The following is a 12612-nucleotide window of genomic DNA, read 5'->3' on the forward strand; positions in this document are numbered from 1 at the left end:
GTGGTTGATACCCTAAGCCTGACTGTGTTTAAGGGACATTTAAACAAGGCCCTTAACTTTTGGTCAGCCCTGAAGTGGGCAGGCAGCTGGACTGGATGATTGTTGCTGGTTCTACTCTAGTCTAAGCAATTTCTTTCTGTGCACATGTAAATGCAGTCTGGCACTGCCACTGCCACATCCCTTGGGTAATCCATGTTTCTCACAGAACACAGATCGAGAGCTTTGCTCAGCCTTTTCTCTAAGGCCGGCTGGGCCCTGCCGCAGTCCCCGGGCCAACCGATAGCCCGAGGACTGGAAGCCGCGCTCAAGCCTCCGCTTCGCGTTCCGCCAGGGTGCGGCGGCCGGACCCCGGTCCGTGAAACAAACCCCGCGCCGGGCCGGGCAGAGAGCACAGGGCGGAAGCGGGGCCCGGCGCCTGCCCGGCCCGGCCCCCACGGGCCGCCGCCCCGCCCCTCGCCCTCTGACCTCGGCGCTGTCGCTACCTTTCCTGTTCCCAAGCACGTGGGCACGGCGGAGCGGCGGCATGGCGGGCGCTGCGGCGGCTGAGGCGCATTGCCTCAGCTACGCTGGCTGTAACTTCCTGCGGCAGCGGCTGGTGCTGGCCACGCTCAGCGGCCGGCCGCTCAAAATCCGCAAGATCCGCGCCAAGGAGGAGGATCCCGGCCTCCGCGGTGAGCGGCGGCCCTGGGGATAGGGGCGGGCGGCTGTGCCGGGGGCTGGCTGCCGGGCAGGAGCAGCCCCGCGCCGGGAGCCGAGGCGGCCCCGGTCCCTTCCTAGCCGGTCGTACAGAGCAGGCGGAAGCGCAGGCGGTTGCCGGCTGCGTGCCGGTGCCAGCCCGCGGAAAAGCCCCGTTCTGCGCTGTGGGCGGCGAGCCGCCGGCGCCGGCTCGCGTGGAGGTGGCACACGTGGGTGGCGGGGTTTGGGGCACGGGAACGAGGAGGCCGGTGTCACCTGCCCGCCGCCGTGTTTTGGTGGCAGAGCCTCTGTGCTGCGGACAGACGCACGGCTGGGCGGCGGCCGCGCGGCTTCCCGCGGGGTCACGCATCTCCCCCGGCGTGGGCCCTCAGGGGCCGCGGCGGACGTAGAGTGCAATGGACGACCTGACGGACGCTAAAGACTCCTCTGAGAAACGCCTTGCTTTGGGAGTTACCCCTTTATTCCTGTACAGGGCTCTTAGCAGTCTGAAGTAAACTTCTTCGTTTAACTGAAGTAAGAAGACGACAGAATAGAGATTGAAGAAGAAACATTATCGTGATGTTTGGTTATTTTTTTGGCAGGATGTGAGGTTCAGGACTGGGTTAGGGCCAGGACTGTAGGACTAGCATAGACAGTGCTCTGCCTCATGAGGAGGCTTCAGTTTGTAGCCAGAAATTCTCTGCTGAAACTGTCAAAACATTCTTCTGTGCTTGACTTAACATTTACCGTGACCTAAAGTATTTATTATTAGTACCGTGGGATGTTCTAGTGGTGGTGAAGTTTTTAAGTTTTGCCATGTAGGATTTTTCAAAAGGCATTTGAGTTGCTTTTTTCAAGTATGGGTTAAAACATGAACTGTGAGAGTAACAGAAAAATGATAACAGCCTTGATTTGTGCTGTTGATGCAATATGCAGTTTTCTCTGCTTTCCACAACTTTTGTCAAAGAACACACTTTTGCAGTTTGTTCTCCAAGAGAGAAATGTGTGTTTGTAAGGATGCAGCCTTGCACTGAAAGAGGTCCTGATACTGTCATGTAAAATTGGAGTTCAGAAATGTTCATAACAGAGAGCAGAACTTGCATGTGTGACTAAGGCATCAACTGTATTAGGCAATTGTTAACCATCTGTGATTAGTGCAGATTTCTTTTTGGTTTAAGTATTTAGTGCATCCTAGAAGCCTGTATAGAAAGAAAAATCTGATTTCTATTTAAGAAGTAACACAAGGTTACTGCTAAGTTGTTTTATTTTGTTTGTTAAATGTGCCTGTCTTTTCCTCTGTCTATGAGTGAGAGTCCACACAAAAAAGAGAATCGAAAAGTTAGTAAGCATAAACAGTAAGCAAGAAGAGAGGCCATGGGGAGGCTTTTATTTCTTTAGCCTTTATTATGTCAGTGACAGTTTTGGAAATGGAAAATGTGACAGTCTGCAGATAGTTAATTGGGTTTGTGGAATGGCTGTGCAGCAGCCTTTTATATCTGAATATCCTCTTCTCTTAAAGTAAGACTTCTACAGAAAATAATGGGAAGCTGTTACTAGCTTGTTGTACTTATATAGGGTCTTGCTAGGATTTTTATGTTTTGTTTTATACAGAGCAAAACGTGAATTGTCAGAGGTTTTATCCTGAGCTGCAGCGATCCCCTAGGCCACTGTACTCAGAAGTATTGACTTGTGTCACTTGCAGTGTGCCAGGGAGATAAGTGTGGCTAATCTAGCGGTCACATCTGAGGCCATGTCAATTGTTTTGAGATGCCTGTAAGCATAGAGGCTCAAACTAAGCATCTCTGTTTTCTTAGTGAGTTGCCTTTTCTCATGTGGTAGAACAAGTTGGAGAGTGAGGATAGCCTTAGTGTCATGAAAGGCAGGAAAGGGAAAATGTACAAGTTTGATGTTGAAGTTTCTTATTTTTCAAGTAATAAATTGAAGAAACTTTGAAATTCTGTCTTTGTTCTTCCTTAGATTTTGAAGCAAGTTTTATTCGACTAATTGACAAAGTGACCAATGGCTCTCGGATTGAAATAAACCAAACAGGTGAGATCAGGTGGTTTCTCCTCTTCCTCTATTCTGGTCTTCCAGACTGTACAATGAAGTCAAAGTTTTGGCTTGCTAGATGTAGGTGTTGATATATCACCAACTGAGAAGATTAGAAATAGCCAGGCTGAGAAGCTTTTTCGTAATTGGTTCTATGCCAGAAGATGAGCCCTCTACTGTAATGCAAAGAGCTAAGGAAACTGTATTGCTGAAGATCTACAATTAGTGTTTTGTTTGGCACAGAGGAGGATCCCTGTGAACTGGAACAGAATTTTGTAGAAAGCAAGGCTTGTCTTTAACAAAGGCTTATCTTTAACAAAGGCGAACTTCTGAGCAAGACTGCTGCCTAGTCCTTCTCAGCAAAGGAGTTGGTTTCAGTAAGAAGGATCCCACATAAAACTATTCTTTGGTTCTTGTCCTCTTTTGCATTATGTTTGGTTGGTTGGCTGGTTGGTGTTTCTTAAGGATTTTTTTAAGGATTATGGTTAGTCAGTAAAGCAGATGAACTACCACCAGATATGTCCAGACCTAATGATTTGGTGAAGATTTAGTTGCTGTGGAGGATAACAATTGCTTGTATCACCATTTTAGTGTTTGCAAAGAGATACTTAGTTTTTGAGGAGACAAGGGAACAGGGAGAAATGTCATGGCTTGACAGGAGGTTGTTATGGGGTAATGGTAATGGCAACCCCGTATCAGAGCAGGGGAAGAATGCCAGGAGTCGTCCTCATCTGAGAAGACAGAAGCGGCAGAGCCCATCTGTGAGAGACTGACCACATCCCCCACTCCCTGCCCCCGTGAGCCATTGAGGGGGGAGGAGGTAGAGATATCTGGAGCAGTGAGCTGGGCCTGGGAAGAAAGGAGGGATGGGGAGGGAGATCTTAAAGTGCTGGTTGTAATTTTCTCATCCTCCTACTCATCCTTTTCTCATCCTTTTTTTCTGTTCTGTTTCTTGTGGATAGTAGAATAAACTTTCCTACTTTCCTCTCTAAGTCGAGTACTGGAGTCTCTTTTGCCCAGAACCGTAATTGGCAGCGAGCCCTCCCTGCCCTTGTCTCAATCCACAACAACCCTGCTTATCTTTTTACTCCCATTTTGCTGGGGCCTCCACCATCCTAATGAGGGTGGGGGTGAATGGGGAGTTCCAAGTGAGAGACTTCTCATGGTGCTGCTGGGCTGACTGGGCAAAACCTTGACATTTTTGGTGCTTAACATGGGGCTCAAGTCTGTGGGACTTGGAGCACTGGAGATGAAATTTAAGATAAGGATACTATTTGTGAGAGGTAACGGGCAAATCATGAACTGTGCTATTGACTGATGCCTTTTCTGTGGTTCTGCCTCTGAACAAGGGGTGGATTTTTTACACCTCCTTAAAAAGTGATTTGCAAAGGTAAGAGGTGGTTTTGCCCAGCCAGCAAAGAAGCACCACGACAGTCCTTAAGGAACTTCTCTGGTGAGGGTTCTTCCCAACAGTTGCAGTTTCTGCAGATACAGGATCCCTCCCATGGTTACACAGCTTCTTCTGGGCGTAAGTTTAATGAGTTTCTTTGGTGTGGGTTCTTCCCCACAGTTACAGCTTCTGTGAACATGGAGTCCCTCAGACAGGACATGGCCTCCTCTGGCTATAGTCACTGCCCCTGGCACGGGCCTTTAATGAAGAGAATCACTACCCCTGATGCAGGGTCTTTAACAAAATGCAAACAAATCTCAGCTTCACCAGCCCTCTCTGTAGAATGCAGGGGAGTCTCTGCTCCAGCACACCTCCTCTCTTTCATCACTGACCTTGGAGTCTGTATAGTTGTTTCTCTCACACTTTCCACTCTCTGAACAACCACCAGCCAGAAAAGAAGGATCCTCCTCTTCCAGCTTCTTTAAAAGTGATTGCGGAGACATCTAATTGGCTCAGCCCCAGAAGTGGGTCTGACTCAGAGCTGGGGAGAGTTGCGAGCAACTTCTTACAGGAGCCATCTTTACAGTCCCTTCCCCCTTACCAGAAAAGGCTGTCATGTCAAACCTTGACAGCAAGACAGACACTTGTGTGTAGTGGTCCATATATCAGCTACAGGCATAGAAATAGCATGCTGGAAGTGGTACTGTTGCAAATTACCTGATACATTGTTGCAAAGTCTCTTTATGCTACAGTAATGGCAGGTGTGCTGACAGCCCTCTCCTTTGGCTTGCATCTTCCCCAGGTACTTCTTTGTACTATCAGCCTGGACTTCTCTATGGAGGCTCGTTAGAACATGACTGCAGCCCCAGTCGTAGTATTGGCTACTATTTGGAAAGTCTGCTCTGCTTGGCACCTTTCATGAAACATCCACTGAAGATTGTCCTGAGAGGAGTAACAAATGATCAAGTAGATCCTTCAGTAAGTAATAAAATTTAGGTACCAGTAGAGGATTACTTTTTTCCTTCTAAAAAAAAAAACTTTGGAAGAAGTGTTTGAAGTGTATTTTTGAAAAAGAAAACCAAAAACCCTCTAACATGATGACTTTTGGAGAACAGCATGACTGTTTACCTTTTGAATGGTGATTGGAGACCCCCTGTTTTCCACTGATTAAAGAAACACTGCCATCTGAAAACCAGTTTAAATGAATACAAATGAAGTATAATTGCAGATATTAGATGAGCTTCTGAGTCTTGCTGGTATTTATAGCTTTTCAACTGTGCTTCTCTTGTCATTTTAAAAACTTCTTCTCTCACCTGTGAGTCTGTGAGACACCCACATGAGTCAAAGGATGATTGAAGTGGGCTATACACAGCACTGCCAAGAAAAACAAAGAAAAAGGGGAAAAATGTTTTGCTAATCTTTCAGTCACTGTGATTAAAAGTACTTGTTAGAAATGGTAAGTAGTAAGAATCAAAGAAGTCTTTTGGTTGATGGCATCTTTTTAATCACAGTGGAGACATTCTTGAACAATTTGGAGACAAAGATCAGTCCAAACTTAATGTTGCTTTCAAGTAAGACTTCTAAGTGACTGAGTCTTGATTCTGGAAATTGTCCCGTTTCAGGCATCAGCCTCATAGGCCAGTAGAGATTAAATAATTTTAGTTGAAATAGGTGCAAGAATTTGAGCCAGTTAGTTTGTACTTGAAGGAAGCTTGCATTAAGTAAAGCTCAGACATGTATGGGTGTTGATATACATCAGCTGATCCACAGTACCTGACAGTAGATGTAAATAAAATGCAGCTGTGCATGCTAAAGAATTGTATGTGAAGTTTGCTGTTTTGTGGAAACAGAACTGTATTTACTGTGACTCAGCTCATGTCTAGTAACTTTTTAAGTGGTGATAACTGAATAGCAGTTTGTAATATTGGTTTAAACTTGGTTTTTTTTTTGGTTTAACTTGCCTGAGAAAACATTAAACCTGGTGAATGGCAATAAGCTACTGCAGGCAGTTTTACAATATTCTTTGTATAGCATGGAGCTCTGCAGGTTGCTAAAATAAAAAGTACAAGTTTTAAGTGCTGCTCTAAGTGCTTAAGTAAATGGCAACTTAGTTTTAAATTGATTTGGGCTTTTATTTTTCAGTAGGAGCAAAACTTTGAAAAACTGGACGAACATTTATTGCCTATGATTGCCCAAAAAGGGATGCTTGAATGTATCTGTCCTTCTGTACACTTCCTAGCTTTTCAGTGAGAAGGGGGAATGGTGAACCAGTATAAATGTGTTTTGAGCAGTTTAAAATGAGCAAGGAGTTTTCCCCTCCTGCTACTCTTTGTGTAAGAACCATTCCATCTCGACTTAGTAGGTACGATAGTCAAAGCACCTGCTCATCTGCTTTGGAGAATTTTTATTTTTATTTGTAAAAGGGATGTTGTGTTTTGCAAACATGTGTCTTTATTTTGGAGCTAGATAAAACTCCACAGGATGTGTCCCTGTATGAGTGCATTCAACATCTGTCATCTGCAGATAAATGTGCAAAGTCGCTTGTGCGTGCGTAAAAAGACATATGTACACACAGACACACACCTACGATCCTATAGCACTCCCTTTGTGCTTGAAAAGAAAAGGTAGTCCTGCCCCTCTTCCCTCTGTATTCCCTGCTTTCAGCCATACGGTCCTGCATACACCAATACCCTAGATGCTTTTCAGAGCCTTCCCTAAGACAGTTACAGGTCCTCAAAATACCTTTTGGATGCGATTGCATAAACCATAACTGTGTTATGGGTTTGAGGTTGCTCTTTGCCAGAGAATCTCTTCTCAGGTGGACAAAAGGGAACATAGCAAATCTCCTGCTGTGGGGAGAATGCAAGTGGTCAGGGCAAGAGGAAAGATGTTTCTAAAGGATAACTTGTGAAAGAAAAGACTGCAGCTTCAGTGAGGAGAGGTCAGACTGAGTTCCTGGAGCACAGATGGAGTGTTTATGTTTGCATGTGTTTCTGTATGTTAATAGCCCTCCAGTGGGCTGCAGTGGCAAGCTGTTTGACAGCTGACACCATTTGAGAAGTGCTGTGGCCACTGAAATACAGGGCAGCATGCACTTGCTCCAGGTTGGACGGTGGTGATAACAGCATGTGATTCATCCTGCATGAGTGATAGGGACACTATTTTGCTCACACTTGCTGGGAAGAAGTGTGGCTTTGGAATCCAGCCTGAGCTGTTCACTGTCAGCCTACATGTGGGTTGTGTTTTCCTGTGGAACCACTGATGAGGCCTAACTCTAGGACTGGCCATGTGGGACTGGTGTATAGAGTTGTGGTGACTTCAGGTTTCTCTGAAGAAATGCCAAATGCCAGGGGATTTTCAATGGAAATTACTTTCATCCTGGCACAAGACTAGCATATGATGTTTTGCCATGTGAGCAATAATTTTTAACATTAATCAAAATTCATCAACTGTCTTTAATCCCGGGAAAACAAGCTTTTTCCTACCTACTCTTCTGTCTTTATTTGTGGTTTTGATCCTTCTCCATAGTCCTACCCCAAGTCTAGGTCTTAGTTCCCGAAACAGCACTGTATGTATGACAGGGATAAATGCCTCTCTGTGCAGTGGCAATAGCTATGCTGGCCAGCTAGTACTTGCCCCTTTCCTAGGTAGCCATGTATAGTAAGATCAGTGTCTGCATTTTGGAGGGGCTTGTTTGGCTGCTTTGCTCTAGCTGAGGGATGCTGCAGACCACTAAAAGTTCCTTTTTCTTTCTTCCATGTTTTTTTAAACTGTGATAGGTTACATGTTGTACCAGTGCAAGCTATATTCATTCAAAGATGTAGAGAAGCTAGGTAATGCACCTCCAGAGACATACATGGGGAACATAGTACAACTCGAAGCCACCCTTCTTTGGTAGCTACTTCCTTATATGCTGCTTCTGCCCATGTGATCACCCAGGGCCCAGTTGATTAACTTGCAGCACCTGTTTCTGATAGTTGGCAGTAGCTTGCCAGCTGCATTAACTTATCCCTACCATCTTTATTCAAGCTGGCTGGTCCAAGTTATATTTGTACCTACAATTACACTAGTTTGTGAGCAAGCAATGTCTATGGGACTTAGCATATTGTGTTTATTTGCAGTGAAGTCATCTGCCCTTGGGTGTATGATGAGTTTACTTTGGTACAACTTCATGATGTGGGCTCTGGTGGTGGAATAACTGCCCTTCAACATGAGCTGAAGAATGGTTTTATGGCTAAATATAGGCAAGAGACTAGAAAATATGGGTTTAAGTCTCAGTTCTGCTACTGTCTTGTGATTTCCAGTGAAATACTTCTCGCCTCTGCTGTGTGAACTCTTACTTACCTGAGAAGCAGAACAGCTTTTTTCAGTTCTTCAAATACTGCTGATTACCTTCTATATTTAGGCTACAAATTTGGAACAGAAACTGCTTCTTATTATACATCTGTTTAGTACCTGATGTGTCATGCCTGGAATTTGTCTGATGGCTGAAAACTCTTGACGACAACTGAAAATTTTCAAAAAGGACAAACCAGACTCAAAACTGATCCAACTTCCCAATGCTGATGTAATGTGATTTCTCCAGAGACACAGGCTTTGGTCCAAACAATTGCTAAAGGGGACATAGAGGAAAGAGAGGGAGATACTAACCTACACAGTGAAGCTTTTCTTTTTTTTACTAGTACAACAAAAAGAGAAATATTGCATAACTGTAGTGTGAAGATCAGCTCATTGTAACTTCTGCCAGTGGTTTTCAGTGTGTCTGCGTGCACATGTGTGTTAGTACAGAGTTTTGCTCTAAAAGACAAATTTGTGTGGCTAATGAATACTACTGAGGGGCCAAATTAAGGTAGTGGGTCTGGCTGTAAAAAACATAAAATATAAAACATTGGTTATTGGCTTACAGGGTTGTGGGTTTTTTTTTCATGAACACATTCAAATACTGATACAACAATTAAAAAGAACTCTTAAGTGCCTGTCTGTGAGAAAGTAAGTATTTTGGCCATCTGAAGAGTGAGAACTACAGCATACACTTATAGCTAGTTGGGTAGTTCTGAGAGGTTTTTTCACAGCTTCGTGGGTGAGGTATGTGCTACTCTTAGTGGCTTGCACTTTGTGCAAAGCAGAGAGAATGAAAATCAAGAATTGCAGGTTTAGCTGAAGGCATGGGAAGGCAAGTGAGTTTTTGGTTTTTTGGTCTCCTCAACTGCTGTCCACTGCGTTACTATTTGCTTCGCCGGAGTTAAATTCCACTTTGATCCTGCTGTCCTGGTCCAGTCTCTTCCAAGCTGTTTGTCTCCCAAGCTTTTTTGTCGCTTTTGGCAATGGTACGGAAGTTTCATCAGAGGAAAGAAGACAGCAATCACTGTTGTCTTAGGTCAGTAATTAGGAGAAGCAATGACAAGGAAAATCCTGCTTCAGACCTGGATGTGGTGAACATCTGACTCAAAGGGAGTGCATGGATGGTGTGTCATCCATTTTGGATTCTTCTAAACCGTTTCAACAGAAGTTATCTAGAAGCTTCTGTTTCGCAGAAACAGTTGAAAAGAAGATCTTGACAGGAGCATGAGATTCTTAGTGCCAAATCAAGAGCCTGCTCCAAAATGCAAGGGTTCTTACAGTCATCATTTGTTTAGTGGTTGGAATTTTTTAGCAATGACAGAGAATGTTTTTTTTCAATAACTGTGTTCATTGAAATGAGTGAACTATTTTAGCTGAACCATAATAGAAGTAAAAATCCAGCTGAGGAAAAAGTCCAGAGAAGGAAATTCTATCTGCTCATAATTTTTTCTAGCAATTTTGTGGAGTAAGGAGATATTGTGTCAGTCTAAGAGTAACCAAAGCTGTCTGTGCTGCCCATAGAATACCTGGTATTGAGAAGCCTTGACTTGGTTAGGCATCTTATAATGCAATGATTTTTAAATTACTGACTTAGATAGCTTCCAGTAAAGAGTCAACTTTTAAAATTCTGTGTTATATAGGTTGATGTCCTTAAGGCAACAGCTCTACCCCTGCTGAAGAAGTTTGGAATTGATGGTGAAAGTCTGGAAATCAAGGTAAGACAATTTGTTCCTTTCTTTTCTAGCATATGTCACAGGCCCATGTGCTTGCTACTGATATCTGTCTCTAGGAGATACCTAGTTGTACCTACAGACATTTCTAAAATTGCCTGTTGTTCTTAATGTGTTTTACATGACACACCAGCCACACAGTGATTGAGGATATAGTAGAAGAGAGATACGAAGGCTGTAGGTAGAGGGGGTAAGAAGAAAATAGTGACTTTTTGTAATCTCTCAGATCTCTGCAAGCTCAGAAACCTTTTTGTTTTCTTATTCCTCTTTAGTTCACTTACTCTTTTTCCTTCCACTTGCTCCTCCTGCCCTGTGTGTAGGGCAAGCAAGTAATAGTGGAATCTTTTGCCTGCCTCAGCAGTAGAGGAGCTGCATCTGTGTTTGGGTGATTGAGCTTTTCAGGAAAGAAGCTTTTAAGACTACATTCTTCACTAATCCAATAAATCAGAATATAGATTGAGTTATTTGTTTTTAATTTTTTTTTTTTTTAGATTGGAGAAAGAAATTACAGCCTTATAAAGTTAAGGATAGTCATTTAAAATATAGTAAGGCCTTAGCTGCACTACTGGTCTTTGCCTGCTCTGCCATGCCTCACAGCAAAGCTAGTCTCCAGCTCCCCACAGCCCTGCCTGGCCATGCTCCCATGAGCCAGACCCACTCATAGGCCCATATTGCTTCCCCACCGTTGTAGATGCTGGCTGAGGCCGTGCAACAGGGTTGGTCTGACCAAGCCAGTTTGTGAGAACGTGTTCATCTGGTCCCCTCTATACATACTAAGCCCCAAAAACTTCTGGACTTTCCTCAGTAGTGAGGTAAAGATTTGTTATTAAATGAGTCCAGTCTTAAGCCAAGGTAGCCTTCCTGGTAAAGGTGTTGTTTTTCAGTTTGGTTGGTGATGTTTTGTTTTTCATTTAGAAGCCGTGCCATACTGTACTTGAGAGACAAGAGGAAAAAGAAATCAGTTTTTTTCTTAAAGCTTTGGTGCAAAATCCATTTCTGCTATTAGGGCACCTTTTTCTCACCTGTGTTTACATACCCCTACTGGTAGTGTTTTATTATCTGTGAAAGAAAAGCTTTTATATTTGAGCATGTACATACATTCTTTATGCTCTTTACTACCTGGTGGGATTTTTTTCTCCATTATTGTTTCCAGATCAACCGGAGAGGAATGCCTCCCAAAGGCGGGGGAGAGATACTGTTTGCTTGCCCAGTCAGGAAGGTCTTGAAGCCCCTTCAGTTCACAGACCCTGGCAAAATCAAGCGCATCAGAGGAACTGCGTATCCTTGTTTGTTTATTTGTTTCTCTTTTTTAAAAAACAAATCTTCCTTAAAAATAAGTGTCCCAACTTGAAATCCACCCATGTTGCTCAGCGTGGATCCAGGTAACATGGGCTGACATTACACAGAGTGATAACACCGCTAGATTTCAGGACTGTCTCAAAACTATTATGTTCAGAACATCGCTGTTCAAAAAGCATCAGTAGGCAAGTAATTGAATACTGACCAGCACTGTTTAAAGCCCTTTCAATAGCAAGAAAAAGTTAAAATTACCTTCCATCGCATGATGTAGCAGCACTGAAAGAAATCTTACCTTGTGTGTAAATTCAGTAGTAACAAACGCAGTTCTGTAATGTGCTGAATAAGTGACATCTTGGCTGTTAATGAGTCTAGCAGGATGTTAGAGCTTAAATCTTAGTTCAGTTCACTGCACACATATGAACTTAGCTTTTTGTTGTGTCATGAAGGTTTTTAGTTCTTCACCTTCAGCACTGCCTTCATTGGTGTAGAACTGGAGGAGGTTTTACTTCCACATAAAGGCACAAAATATTGTTGTGAAGCCTTCTATTTTGGAAGCAGAACTGTATGTCTAGTTAATGTTTGGGGTTAGGGTTTTTTGTTGTTGTTTTCCTCTTGTGATTTATTGTGATTTTCCTCTTGTGTATTTGTCATGAATCTGGTGTCACAGTAAGAAGAAGGCAGAAATCCCTTACAGGCAAGGCATGCTAAAGTTGGATTTTTTACCTTCTGCTCTTTCTCACACATGGCCCAACTTCTAGTTTAATTTGTGATTATGAAAGTCCCAAGCATAATCTTGCTTTGATTACTCAAAAGGAGAGCAGAAAGGTGGATGGATTTCTTGCCAGAGGTGCAGCCTCACAGCCTGTTCCTCCTCTTACTTTTTGGCACACTATCATAATTGTGTGTGAGAACAGGACGCTTTGACCTCTTTTCCCAGCCATGGCATTTGAATGAGTGCAATGCTGCCAAATGCGAACAATTTTACTGGGTGCATAGGCTATAGGATGAAAAGGAAGCAGCTTGTAGTGCTTTTGGCGGTAGTTGTCATGGTATTTCCATGAAGAAAGTAATTTCTTTGTGCCCCTGTCCACCTCTGTAGTAAGTACTTCCATCCTCTCTTTCTGTGGG

At 43.6% G+C, this 12612-nt stretch overlaps 1 protein-coding gene across 2 annotated transcripts in view; it reads left to right on the forward strand.

The window, feature by feature from the left end:
• Positions 1-515: 515 nt before the first annotated feature.
• RCL1 (RNA terminal phosphate cyclase like 1) overlaps positions 516-12612 on the forward strand; it is a 31201-nt gene continuing 19104 nt past the window's right edge. The window contains exons 1-5 of one of the 2 annotated variants that reach the window (XM_062018309.1): positions 516-671; positions 2653-2724; positions 4917-5092; positions 10096-10170; positions 11339-11463. In XM_062018309.1, coding sequence (XP_061874293.1) covers positions 524-671; positions 2653-2724; positions 4917-5092; positions 10096-10170; positions 11339-11463 — 596 coding nt within the window. In that variant the 5' untranslated portion in view covers positions 516-523. The remainder of the gene's footprint in view (positions 672-2652; positions 2725-4916; positions 5093-10095; positions 10171-11338; positions 11464-12612) is intronic. The other variant, XM_062018310.1, reaches the window with a different exon arrangement.

Source organism: Colius striatus, chromosome Z (genome assembly GCF_028858725.1).
Source record: "Colius striatus isolate bColStr4 chromosome Z, bColStr4.1.hap1, whole genome shotgun sequence".
In the NCBI taxonomy this organism is placed as follows: domain Eukaryota; kingdom Metazoa; phylum Chordata; class Aves; order Coliiformes; family Coliidae; genus Colius; species Colius striatus.